A 14,328-nucleotide genomic window follows, 5' to 3' on the forward strand; every position below is an offset into this window, starting at 1 on the left:
AAATGTAAAACGTAAAAGTACATGTCCAACCTTTATATATACTGCACCCTGCCCTCTGATGTTTTGACATAAACTAAGGGTGACTTTTATATTTTAATTTGGAAGTTTAGGCCTGGCAAAAGGGTTCTTTTGGCAGGTCAAAAATGGCAAACATAGGCTACAGTGGCCACGATTAGACATGTTTAGAAGGCTACTTGAGTGGTTGGCACAATGTGTGCTGCACTCCCACTGTTAGCATTTAATTTACAGGACCCTTGTACATGTAGCACCACTTTATTAGGGACTTACAAGTAAAAGTAAATTCAATGTGTCAGTCAGGTGTAAGAAAATGTTACAATTTGTTAGAGAGTGAGAACACGCACTTTAGCACAGGTCAGCAGTGCTAAAGTGCGCAGAGTCCCAAGATCACCCAAAAAACTAGATCAGCAACAACATTTAGAAATAAGGTAAAAACATTGGGAGAAGACCACTTTATGGCTGACCAGTCTAACATGCTTTATGCCGCCAGGAGCATGAGGCTCTGTATCAGGATTGTGAAATTGTCTAACAATCACAAATTCACTGGTCCCTTATAGCTAAAATCCTTCAATTCCCTCAGCTGATGTTTTCTGCATGAATTAAGTAAAATTAATGTTAACGCTTATTTCCTAACCTACACCAGAGTGCTCCCTAACAGCACTCATGCCATAGTTCAAGCCAGTGATGTCTGTCTTGCTCCTTCCTCGCCAGAAGAGGCAGCAGGAAGGCATGCCCTCTTTCTTTCTGTTTATTTGTTTGGCGATAGAGCCCCTTGAAACATGGATTGGATATGATGCACTACTGCAAGGCTTCCAATAGGAGGTGGGTATTGAAGACCATTTATCCTTCTACACGGACCACAAGCGTCTCTTCATGTGTTACCCTTGTTGGAATGGGCGGTGAACCTAGAATTATATTGGGAGGCGTCCAAACTGCAAATTAACTAGGGCAAATTATCCTTAATTCTGAGTTGTGAGGGTAGCTGCCAAACCAAATTAATCATTCACACTACTGGTGTCAAATACTTCAGTATGCACATCGCCTTGAGGCAAAACTGTGTGGGACCTTAATATGTCACCTGGGTGGGAACATTAAGAACAGGAACACTTTGACAAATGCACACAATCGGTATATGATTGAGGGGTTTCTAAATGGCTGACATATGCCTTAAAGTTTGGGCCTCCCAATTAGACATTTTATATGTTTGTTTATTTGGAGAACGGTAAGCATATTATCTTAAGCAAGACCTATTTCAAACTGCAAATGTTCTGGAACTTCTAGATGGAGCCTCTTATCCTGGAACATTATCTTCTAATACTTGATTGTTCTAAAATGTTAGTGTAAGGCCCTCCGCTGGACCCAATGTGAGGGCAGACTTGAACAGGGGGCATTTCCAAACTGGGAGAAGTGTAGGAGGTAGAGCATATGAAATTCATCACAAAGCTGAAGGAGTCCTAGATCTCTCCAATTAAGGCACTCTGTCAAGAATTATCCAACAAAGGGGAAGGCTCTCAGTGAGTTTAATCCATTTAGAAGTGAATTTAATCATCAAATTACTGGGTAGGAGTTTTTTTTCGAGACTATACTAGACTCTAATTTCCAATGGCCTGTATTGTTTTGTGGGGCAGAGGTCAAGATTGGGAGTGAGATCTGGGTCCTCTGGAGGATGTAGACTGGAAGAATGCTTTAATGGACTCATGAGCTAACTATTTCGGGTGAAGTGGTCTAAACACAGTTAATCTACCTACATAGAACTACTTTACCCCAAAATGATCTTGGAAGTTCTACAGGGCCCAATCCCTGTCTTGCATTACATGTCCCACAGAAGGATAGAAGACTTCTTCCATGTGGTCTAGAACGGCTTAACAACTCAGGAGGGCTGGTGCAGGACCACCCAGACATTATCCTCAGCATTAGGACGGCCCATCAATCTCTAGTTTAAATTATTGCTCTTTTGGGTGATCTTGGGCACTCACAAAGGAGCATACCTGTTGGACTTGGCCCTCTCTGCAGGCTCACTCCCAATGTTTTGCCTTCTCCCCTACTGTATTTTGAACTCGTTTTGGCTAGATTTCGGATTCTGTGCATTTTACCACTGCTAAACAGTGCCAAAGTGCTTGTGTTCTCTCCTTTAAACCTGGCTAAAATGGCTTACACCCAGTTGCACATTTAATTTACTTGTAAGTCCCTAGTAAAGTGGCAGTGCATATACCCAGGGCCTGTAAATTAAATGATACTAGTGGGCCTTTATCTCTTATTGAGCCACCCACTTAAGTTGCCTTTAAAAAAAAAATATGTCATAGGTCTGCCATTGCAACCATGTTGACTGTTTTAAACTGTCATTTCGACCTGGCAAACCAAACCTTTTTTGATGCTTAAACCTTTGTTTTTAATATATACAAATCATCCCTAGGGTATGTCCTTGACAGCCCATAGGGCAGGGTGAGCTGTATTTAAAAAGTTGAACTTGTACTTTTAAGTTTTATATGTCCTGGTAGTGAAACATTCTTTACATTTGTTTACTATTGCAAGGCCTACCTCTCCCATAGGCTAACATTGGGTTACCTTATTCCATTTAATAAGTGACAATTGTATTTAGGAACAAGTAGAAATGGCATGTTTGGTGTCTAAGGATTTTTTTGCACTAACCATTTGGTGCATTCACTCAATTTCCTATCACATGACTAGGTGTTGTTGGCAATGGGCCTTTGTGTACTCCTCCGAGACAGTATTACAAATGAGCGGCTGAGTGTTGGCAGCATGTGCCACCCTGACCTAATCAGAGGGGCGTAGCTGTTACCTACTACACTTACAGTTCAAACTTCACACTTTCATTTTGTCACTCAGGACACCCTGGGACCAGGACAGGGAAAGGAAGAAATTTCCAGAACTAGATGTGGGAGCGGGGGCCTAGAAGTTTTTTCCCCTTCAAAGCTGGCACCAAGTATAAATGTTGGACCCCTAGACCAACTCTTCAAATCAATTCTGGACCTGTGGAAGACCCAGAAGGACTGCCCTGCTGTTGGAAGTACTGCCCTGCCCTGCTGCCTGAGGAACTTAGACCCACCAGAGTGACTACAGAAGCTAGCTGACTGGCCTCCTGTTCTGAGCTACAGGTACATTACAAGCTCCAAAGACGTGACCTGCGTCTGTCCAGCTGCCCAGACTCAACTGGACCTGCCTGTGTCCTGCTGCTGGACTCTGCTGAAGTGAGTCCTGTTCCCCAAGAGGTGCTTCCCAGACCCTAGACCGTTGGCGGCTGTCATCAAAGTGTACTTCTTTGGACCAAACTGGGAGTTCTGTCAAAATGGACGCAGTATGACGCAGGACCTCCCATTGCAGCACCTTGCAACTCTCGATCGGTGGCCTCAGTGGAACTGATGCAGCGTGACACATCTTGATGCAAGACCTTGCATCCCCAGCACCTCCTGATACACGGCCTCATCAGAACTGACACAACGCGATACAGGACCTCCCATCTCCGTACAAGTACAACCAGGTACAATAACCACCAGGCCAAACTCGGTCCTGTACCCAGCCAACACTCCATCGCAGTCGACTTGAGCTTGTGATTTGTTCCTGGCCTGATGCATCAAGATAAACTTACTTAGCACTTTTTGGCGCTATCCTTTCACTGACGCTGTGAAATTGCATATGTCCAGTTCTACTGATTGAATTTTTGTCATTCTGATATGATTTTCTTTATTAACATTTACTCTATTTTTGTAGATTGGTGAGGAAGTTTTCTTGGGTGTTATCACTTCATCGCAGTTTGAGTGCTATATAAATACTTTACATATGGCCTTGAAGTTAAGCATGACTGCCTTTGTTCCAAGCTCCGAGAGGGCTAAGCGCAGGTTAATTTAGTTACTTTTTGTGGTTCAACCTAAGGAGGATTATAGTTGTTGCTTGTGAAGGGTTTCACACCCTCTCAACTAATAACTCAATTTCTCCCAGTATCCGGTTGGGAATCAGTGCTCTTCTTTCCAAGAGGGAGGTTGTGGTCAACCCCATCAAAAGATGAATGCTGAGGGGCATGGATAAAATATCTCTGCTGGAAGAACCAATCTACCAAGCTCAATGCTGCCCCGGGATATATAGGAAGGGGACCATGGTGAGGTCATTTCCACATTGCTAACACCTAACGCAATACTATGCGTGCTTTACATTTTTGGTGGTTCCGAGGTTCGATGTTCAAGAATGTGTTTTTGTATTTCCATTGTTCTGTAGTGAAGTACAAGTCAAAATCTCTGCCATGGTAAAAAATCAATAGTTTATAGAAAGGATGTGTGTTTCATTCTGGAGCTCCTTCAGTAGCAATTTAACACCCCATGGAAAAGAAGTAATCACTATAATAGCCCACTCATGAGCCCACCACAGTCATTTGATGTATTTGTTTTCTATCTGAGAATCAAGACGCAGGCTGTCAGTAAACTATCATAGCGGTTATGGGGAGTATCGTAAAATTATGTTTGTAAGAAAAAGACCAGCAAACGTTTTTAGCAATTCTTTAAACTGAGCCCTTGTTAAATAATACATAAATCAAGAGCAGAGTTTGTTTTATTTGGACAAGATTAGAGTGGCAATCAGTCTTTAGGGAGGACAGTTGTAATTTTCTACACAGTTGAAAACAATATTTTATAGTGTATTGAAAACTTACACCAAATTTGGGGCTAGATAGTCCTGCAATAACGGACTGAATGTGTTAATATAATCTGATAGAGATTTCTAGCCACAGATTCCTTACCTTAGAATAATCCCCAGGCGTCAGACTGGATCTGGAAGATTTTTGAGCAGTATTCCTGCGCACCAGTAGGTGGCGTTGTTTTGCTCTGCATGTCTTTTTCCTCGCCGAAAGTGACGTGCGTTGTACCTTTTATAGGCGCCCCCGTAGCATGATGACATCAGTTATTTCTTTTCCACGGCAGATAGCACTGATCCAATCGGAGCAACCCTCTTTAACTTTTTGACTGGATTTTTCAATGATTTGTCGACCTTTTTAGAGATTTTCCTGGTATCCAGTATGTCACCCAAGGAACCAGTTAGTTTCAAACTATGTGGGGCCTGTCACCGGCAAATGTCGGTGACAGATCCATACATGGTATGTTTGTGATGTTTCGAGTGGGACCACAACTGTAACCCCTTCGATGCTCATGACGGAATGGTTCCGTCATGAGCATCGGTGCTCCTGTGCTCATGACGGAACCATTCCGTCATGAGGACAGGGGCACGAAATCCCTCTGCTGCAGACAGCAGAGGGATTTCCTTTTCTCCCCCAGAGCCTCAGGAGCTGGGGAAGAGCTTCCCCAGCTCCTGAGGCCCCCTCCCTGGTTTCTGTGAAAGGACGATCAGCGCGCACCTCGCGCTGTCGTCATTTCACAGAAACCGAAACTAAAATGAACCTTTAGGTTCAGTTCAGTTTCACTTTCTACATGCTCAGGGGGCTATCTCAGCCCCCTGAGCACGTAGAAAGACGGGAGAGGTATCGTTGGAAAGGGGAGAATCTCCCCTTTCCAATGGTACCACTCCCCAGTGGATCTCTGCTTGGGGATCGCCACAGGAAGGCGATCCCCAAGCAGGGATCCACCCATTAGGCACCAGGGAGGGGGAGCGGCCCCTTGGGCAAGGGCTTTTGCTCCCCCATAAATATTTTGGGCACAATCAGTCTTTCTGCCCCCCCTGGGGGGTAGATGGGGGCAGTAGCCCCCAATCTGCCCCCCGGGGGGGGGGGTAGAAAGCCCACTAGGCACTAGGGAATTCATGTAGATTTTTTCATTAGGGGTGGGGGCTGCCCAAAACGGGAATGCCGATGCCCCCGCCCCACAAGGCACAAAATCAGTCTTTCTGCCCCCCCCCCGGGGGTAGATGGGGGCGGTAGCCCCCAATCTGCCCCCCCGGGGGGGTAGAAAGCCCTCTAGACCCCTGGGATTTTATGTTATTTTATTCATTAGGGGTGGGGGCTGCCCAAAACGGGCATGCCGATGCCCCCACCGCCTCCCTAAGGCACAAAAGTAGTCTTTCTGCCCCCCCTGGGGGTAGATGGGGCAGTAGCCCCCAATCTGCCCCCCGGGGGGTAGAAAGACCACTAGGCACCAGGGAATTCATGTAAATATATTCATTAGGGGTGGGGGCTGCCCAAAACGGGCATGCCGATGCCCCCACCCCCCTAAGGCACACAATCAGTCTTCCTGCCCCCCCTGGGGGGCAGATGGGGCAGTTGCCCCCAATCTGCCCCCCCGGGGGGCAGAAAGCCCACTAATCGCCAGGGATTTTATGATAATTTATTCATTAGGTTGGGGGCTGCCCAAACCGGGCATGCCGATGCCCCCACCCCCCTCAGGCCCACAATTAGTCTTTCTGCTCCCCCTGGGGGGCAGATGGGGCATTAGCCCCCAATCTGCCTCCCCGGGGGGGCAGAAAGCCCACTAGACGCCAGGGATTTTTTTGGGAACATTTTTATTAGGGTGGGGGTTGCCAAAAACGGGCATGCCAATGCCCCCACCCTAATACAAATTTGCCCCAAAAAATCCCTGGCGTCTAGTGGGCTTTCTGCCCCCCCGGGGAGGCAGATTGGGGGCTAATGCCCCATCTGCCCCCCAGGGGGGGCAGAAAGACTAATTGTGGTCCTAAGGGGGGTGGGGGCATCGGCATGCCCGGTTTGGGCAGCCCCCACCCTAATGAATAAATTATCATAAAATCCCTGGCGATTAGTGGGCTTTCTGCCCCCCGGGGGGGCAGATTGGGGGCTACTGCCCCATCTGCCCCCCATTTACCCAAAAAACTTTCCGGCGCCAAGTGGACTTTCTGCCTCCCCTGGGGGGCAGATGGGGGCATCAGCCCCCAATCTGCCCCACCAGGGGGGCAAAAAGCCCACTAGACGCCAGGGAGTTTTTTGGGGAAAATTTTAATTAGGGTGGGGGTTGCCCAAAACGGCCATGCCCATGCCCCCACCCCCTCCACGAAAAAATTACAGCCTTCCTGCCTCCCCGGGGGACAGATGGGGCAGTAGTCCCCAATCTGCCCCTCCGGGGGGCAAAAAGCCCACTAGACGCCAGGGATTTTTTTAAGCAAATTTTAATTAGGGTGGGGGCATTTGCATACCAGTTTTGGGCAGCCCCCACCCTAATTAAAATTTGCCCCAAAAACTCCCTGGCGTCTAGTGGACTTTCTGCCTCCTCTGGGGGGCAGATGGGGGCATCAGCCCCCAATCTGCCCTGTTGGAGGGGTAAAAAGCCCACTAGAAGCCAGGGATTATTTTGGGGCAAATTTTAATTAGTTTGGGGGTTGGCCAAAACTGACTTGCCCATGCCCCCACCCCCTCCCTGCAAAAGTTACAGCCTTCCTGCCCCCCGTGGGGGACAGATGGGGCAGTAGCCCCCAATCTGCCCCCCGGGGGGCAAAAAGCCTACTAGACGCCAGAGATTTTTCGGGGAAAGTTTTAATTAGGGTGGGGGCATTGGCATGCCCGTTTTGGGCAGCCCCCACCCTAATTAAAATTTGCCCCAAAAACTCCCTGGCATCTAGTGGACTTTCTGCCTCCTCTGGGGGGCATATGGGGGCATCAGCCCCCAATCTGCCCTGTTGGAGGGGTAAAAAGCCCACTAGAAGCCAGGGATTATTTTGGGGCAAATTTTAATTAGTTTGGGGGTTGGCCAAAACTGACTTGCCCATGCCCCCACCCCCTCCCTGCAAAAGTTACAGCCTTCCTGCCCCCCGTGGGGGACAGATGGGGCAGTAGCCCCCAATCTGCCCCCCCGGGGGGCAAAAAGCCTACTAGACGGCAGAGATTTTTCGGGGGAAATTTTAATTAGGGTGGGCCATTGGCATGCCCATTTTGGGCAACCCACACCCTAATTAAAATTTACCCATGAAACTCTCTGGCGCCTAGTGGACTTTCTGCCTCCCCTGGGGGGCAGATTGGGGGCTTCTGTCCCCCACGGGGGGCAGGAAGGCTGTAACTTTTGCAGGGAGGGGGTGGGCAAGTGACCCCCCTTGCAAAACCAGGTGGTTTTGCGATAGGCCATTTTGATGTCGCCTCACTACGTTTTGGGCCCTTGCCTGCCACGGGTACTTGGGCCTCCCACACAAGTGAGGCACCATTTTTACTGGGAGACCAGGGGGAACGCTGGGTGGTGGTAAATTTGTGTGAGCCCGGTGATGCCACAACTTTCCCACACCAAAATGTGTGAAAAAAGTGCTTTTTCCAGCTAAAATTGAGGTTTGCAGGGGATTCTGGGTAAGGAAACGTTGGGGGATCCACGCAAGCCATACCTCCCTGGAAGCCGCCAGGTGTCTAGTTTTCAGAAATGTGTGGGTTTGGTAGGTTTCCCTATGTGCCGGCAGAACTAGGGTTCAAAAACTACAGCTAGTCACTTTGCCAAAAAAGGGTCATTTTCCACTGCAGAATTCAGGTGTGACCACGTTGTGTTTTGCGCCATTTCCTGTCGCGGGCACTAGGCCGACCCGCACAAGTGAGGTACCATTTTTCTTGTAGGACTTTGGGGAACGCGGGGTGGGTGGAAATTTGTGGATCCACGCAGATTCTGGAACTTTCCATCACAGAAATGTGGGGAAAATGTGGTTTTTTGTCAATTTTTTACGTTTGCAAGGGATTCTGGGTAACAGACCATGGTGGAAGGCACTCAAGACACCCCATCCTGGATTCCCCTGGGTGTCTAGTTTTCAAAAATGTATAGGTTTGCTAGGTGTCCCTAGGTGCCGGCAGGGCTAGGGTTCAAAAACTACAGCTAGTCACTTTGCCAAAAAAGGGTCATTTTTCACTGCAAAATTGAGGTGTGACCACGTTGCGTTTTGCACCGTTTCCTGTCGCGGGCACTAGGCCGACCCGCACAAGTGAGGTACCATTTTTCTTGTAGGACTTTGGGGAACGCGGGGTGGGTGGAAATTTGTGGATCCACGCAGATTCCGAAACTTTCCATCACAGAAATGTGGAGAAAATGTGTTTTTTTTTGTCAATTTTTTACGTTTGCAAGGGATTCTGGGTAACAGATTATGGTGGGAGGCACTCAAGTCACCCCATCCTGGATTCCCCTGGGTGTCTAGTTTTCAAAAATGTATAGGTTTGCTAGGTTTCCCTAGGTGCCGGCAGAGCTAGGGTTCAAAAACTACAGCTAGACTCTTCGCAAAAAATGTGTACATTTTGAGTGTGAAAATGTGGTGTGTTCACCTTAGGTTTTGAGACACTTCCTGTCGTGGGCACTATGCCTACCCACACAAGTGAGGTACCATTTTTATCGGGAGACTTAGGGTAGTTCAGATTTGTAAAGCAACTGTTATTACCTATTGATTTTTGATGCATTTCTCCCTTACAAATGAAAGACATTGTGTAAAAAAAAAGTCATTTTGAAAAATGACGAATAATTGTCATGCAAGTATGAGTATTCCCAATTTCAAAAATGTGCAAATATGCACTGTTTCTAAACTCTGTAATTTGTTCCCATTTCAGAAATACATAGGTGTCTTTCATACCAATTTTTCCATGTATACATTTTCACACTATAATTGCTATATACCCGGAACTAAAAAAAAAAAAACATTACAAAATGCTGCTCAGTTTTTTACTATGGGTTCGTTGGGCTCTTGGTGAACCTACAAGTCCTATATATCCCCACAACCAGGAAGGTCCAGCGGATGTAACGGTACATTGCTTTCTAAGAGATGTCATACTTAGAAGAAGTTACAGGTGAAAACGTTGACACAGGCTGCTTTTTTCAACTAATTTTAAATTTTTCCTATATTTAACTGTTAGTTTCTATAAAGAAACCTTGATGGATCTACACAAATGACCCCTTGCTGAATTCAGAATTTTGTCTACTTTTCAAAAATGTATAGCTTTCCAAGATCCGTTATTGCTTTTCTACCCATTTCTACCATTATCTGGAAGGAGGTTGAAAGCACAAAAAATTGCAAAAATAGGGTATGTCCCAGAAAAATGTCAAAACGGTGTAAAAAAAGTTGGATTTCCAACGAAAATCTGTCATTCCCTAAAAGCTGGAGAAATGGTGATTTCAGCCCCACAAACCCTTTTTTGATATCATTTGCAGAGAAAAACCCAGACGCTTTCATTTGCAGCCACTTTTCCCCATTTTTCACCAAAAAACAAAATGTTGCTGTATTTTGACTAATTTCTGGGAACCCTCTAGGAGAATCCACAAACCCTGGTTACCTTTAGAATCCACATGATGTTGGAAGAAAAGGACGCAAATTTGGCGTGGATACCTAATGTGGTCAAAAAGTTACAGGGGCCTAAGCGCGCACTACCCCAAATAGCCCAAAAAAGGCTTAGCACAGGAGGGGAAATGGCCTAGCAGCGAAGGTGTTAAGACCTGCAAGAACTGCCAGGGCAGCATCCCAAGGTGCAGAGGTAGAGATCTTTCAAGCTCCTTGATGCCCGACATCGGCCGACTCCACAACGCTCGAGGTCCTGGAACCGTTCGCAAAGCCCTTCCCGACGCTCATTGTTACACTTCAAATCATCGGGGAAGTCAGGTAAATCCCAGAGACACAAGAAGTCGAAGCGATCTTCAACCTTGCCTTGTCTATCTAAGTTTTCCAATGATACGCAGGAGTGTCGGCACTCCAGTACCCATGAGGCGGCAGAACCTGAAGCCCGATCTGCTCTGCACTACCCTGATTTTGCTTGAGTGACCCCCACCCAGCTGAAAGAGGTTTATGAGGCAATGTGCCTCAAATTTAGGTATCCCCTCTGGAGCTCCTTCAGGTCCTGTGAGCACCAGAGGGCCCCCTTCTGGAGCCGATGAGTTCGCCCTTGGTGCTGGTTAGACCCCAAGGATCCCCTGCTAGATCCGGAGCGGAGCAGTCTGCGAGTACTTCCACAACGCCCGCTCCAGTACCGGTGCCCACCCACCCCCCTAGTTATTCCTGCCACTGACCAGGCCCAAGTCATTCTTGTGGCTCCAGATTGGGCACGGAGATTCTCGTACCCTGAGCTGTTGAGCATGACCATCTGCTCACCAGTCAGGCTGCCCCTTTGAGAAGATCTTCTGTTGCAGCAACAGGTGAGGCTTCTGCAACCGAACCTGGGCACCCTCATGCGTGGAGACTATGATGTGACTGTTAACAGCTTTCTACCTTTCTCCCAAAGTCTGTAATGTTATCCTGAGAGCCAGGCGCCCCTCCACCAAGTCGGTGTACATCTGCCATAGGGACAAGTTTATGCCTTGATGTGTTTCCCTCAACATTGACCCGCTCTCTGCACCTTTATCTGAAGTTTTCATGTTCACATTGTTTTTGGCCCAGCAGGGCTCTGCTCAGGGCACAGTTAAGGGTTACCTTTCTGCCATCTTGGCATTCTTGCGGTTGCCAAATCAAACCTTCTCTCTGTAAGTTACCTGTAATGGCTAGGTTCTAACAGTCCTGCAACATATGTTTCCTCCTGTGTTTTTTACCATGCATCATTGGGACCACAACCTGGTCCTTCAAGCCTCTGCAAAATTGTTCCCTTTAGCTCTTGACTATCAATATTACTTTTCTAGTAGCCATAACATCGGCCAGGAGGGTCAGCACACTACAAGTGTTTCTGAGCACCCTCCTCACACCACCTTTTATCAGCACAAGTCGGTTCTCTGGACATGTGCCTGCTTCCTTCTGAAAGGTTGCGACTCCTTTCCCAATAGACCATACCATCACTCTGCCTACTTTCTTTGCCCCGCCTCTTCCTTCCAATGACGAGGAAAGACTCCACCATCTGGACCCAAACAGAGTGTTATACTACCTTGACCACATTCCAGGTGGACGATCAACTCTCTGTGGGCTATGTAGGAGCAAATAAAAGGGAAGGCAGTGCAAGTTTTGCGATAGATCATTCTGTGCATTACGATCTACTATGCACTGGCCAAGAAGCAGCCCCCTAAGAGATTGCAAGCTCACTCCACCAGAGCTAAGGCTGCGACCACTGCGTTAGCACTCTATGTCCCAGTCTTAGACATCTGTCAGGCAGCAATGTGGACCTCACCGCACACATTCACCAAACACTACTGCCTGGACAGTCTGGTCTGTCGTGATGGGCACTTCGCCCGTCCGGTCCTGCAGGACTTTCTCATCTGATTAGATTCGGAGTTCCACCTCCGGGAAGGAATTGTTTGGGTATCGATTCTAAGGTAAGGGATCTGCGGCTAGAAGGCTATATCAGATGAACAAGTTACTTTACTTTCGGTAAGGCCTAATCTGGTAGAGACTCTAGCTGCAGATTCTTTACCAATCCCCCATTGTCCCGCTCTGCGGCCTGATTATGATGTAGGGAACACCCTTTTCAGGGCCTTAGTTTGTCACACCAGCAGTCAGTGCTCATCGTGTCCACACACTGCTGGCATGGAAAGTTGTGAAAGTAACTGACGTCAGTGTGCCGAGGTAGCACCTATATATGTACCACATATGTCACTTCCAACGCAAATAATGCTATGCAGAGCTGCTGGCACAAACTAACGGCGCACAGGGCTACTTTCGAATCCAGTCTGGCTCCTGGGTATTAGTCTAAGGGAACGAATCTGCAGCTAGATAGTCTTTACTTTACCAGATAATGCGTTCCCAAAGGTAAGGAACGTGTTCTTTAATTAAATTAAACTTTGTTCATGGAAATTGCTCAGAATTAAATCTGATTTTCAACAGTTGCTTTATACGGTTTTCCTCGTTGCTAAAATATTTTTGCACCAAAGGTATTTCTTAACATGTGATAGCAGATATTACACCCAAGGAGGTAAAATAGCTTGATGAATTAAGGACTTACTGTTGAAATCTTTGTATAAACCCCATTGAAAGAATTGAATTCCTGTAGGCCTGACTCAGCCTTACATACCTCTAAGGGGATTAAAATGTGTACCACATAACTGGATGATACTAACACACATTATTTGCAGCACTACGAAATGACAAAATTGCTGTAAAAATGCACTGTGCCCCCCAAGTTATTAATAATATTGGTATCTATCATTTTCTTTTACCTGGACCCTAATCAGGACTGCTAAATGTGCACATTGTGTACAATGTTTTGTGATTATTATACGTTTTTGCTTTTTAAATTTAAATGATTTTGTATGATGTCTTTTTATGGTCTTATTTTGACCGAAATTAAAGTATATTGACTGTCTGCTTAATTGTCAGGTGGTATTTTAAAATATTCTTAATTGCATCTGATTTCCAATACTACAGTTTCTGTTTAATGACATGCATATTTCCCTTTGTCTTTTTACAGGATACAAGCTGGCATTTAACTACTTGAAAGCAAAAAGATATGTTGATGCAATTGATATATGTCATAAGGTAAGGTATGGCTGCAATAAAGCTAATTGTAAACTATGTGATTGTAGCAACATAAAACAGAATTAGTGTTGAAAAAAGTGCTTGAATTAAAGCGTTTGTTCTTACACATTCTTTTTGGTTAAACAATGCATATCTATACTCCACATAGCTTAACTTTCTGTAAATATTCTAAATGATGTCAGTGTAAAATAAACATTCACGTTTTGTACAGAAATTATATTGTTCTTTGTGTGATTGCATAAATGATATTGGATAAATCTTCTATATAGTAGAAATGTCCCCCTAAATTATGTTAAACTCAGAAGCCCGAAATTTCTAAAGGCCAAAGTCTTTCATATCGTATTTGTTTAACAAATTATGTTTTTATTTGTAAACAGATATTTTAACTGCACTATTTTGTAAGATATAACACTGATTGATGAAAATAATTACAATCCAAATGTAACAGAAACATTTGTCATAATGAAAGAAAACAGGCAGCTTCACCTTACGAATCAAAAGGGTGATCATTTGAACCAATATTATTTTTTTATTTTTTATTGAACTAACAGGTAAATTAGCTTTTCAATTGCTCTCACGGTGAGTTAACTACACAAATAGCAACTTCAGCCTTTAGTAATGTACTAACCCACAAGATCAGAATCTCTCTGAAAATCTAGTTGAATTTTTAAAAATGGATGTATGTCCCAGCCATGCGGGGGTGCCAAGGGACAAGAAGGGGGAAGGACAAACGTGGGTTTCCAAAAACAGCTATATCCCACTTCTATTTAGAGCTATATAGAAGCATGTGTGACTTGTCCCATTAGTACTGTCTCCCAAGGACATGTTACCAGATTCTGCCATTCTTTTTTAAACTTTTATATCTAATTGCAACATTCATCAGTGCAGTCTAGTGCTGCTCAGGTGCATTGTCTTCTGTGACGTAAGACACTCGCTGACCTTCAAGTGGTATTGCCTTTTCTCAGCCACTGAGTCATCTCCGGTTATTAATTTCCTGTTTTAATGTGCCTG

The 14,328-nt window shown here is 45.8% G+C and overlaps 1 protein-coding gene across 1 annotated transcript in view; it reads left to right on the top strand.

Moving 5' to 3' along the window:
* TTC21B (tetratricopeptide repeat domain 21B) overlaps nt 1-14,328 on the top strand; it is a 557,642-nt gene that overhangs the window by 472,297 nt on the left and 71,017 nt on the right. Inside the window, exon 28 of the mRNA XM_085645393.1 lies at nt 13,250-13,317. Within this exon, the coding sequence (XP_085501519.1) occupies nt 13,250-13,317 (68 nt within the window). The remainder of the gene's footprint in view (nt 1-13,249; nt 13,318-14,328) is intronic.

The sequence above is a fragment of the Triturus cristatus genome, chromosome 3_1 (genome assembly GCF_964204655.1).
Source record: "Triturus cristatus chromosome 3_1, aTriCri1.1, whole genome shotgun sequence".
NCBI lineage: Eukaryota > Metazoa > Chordata > Amphibia > Caudata > Salamandridae > Triturus > Triturus cristatus.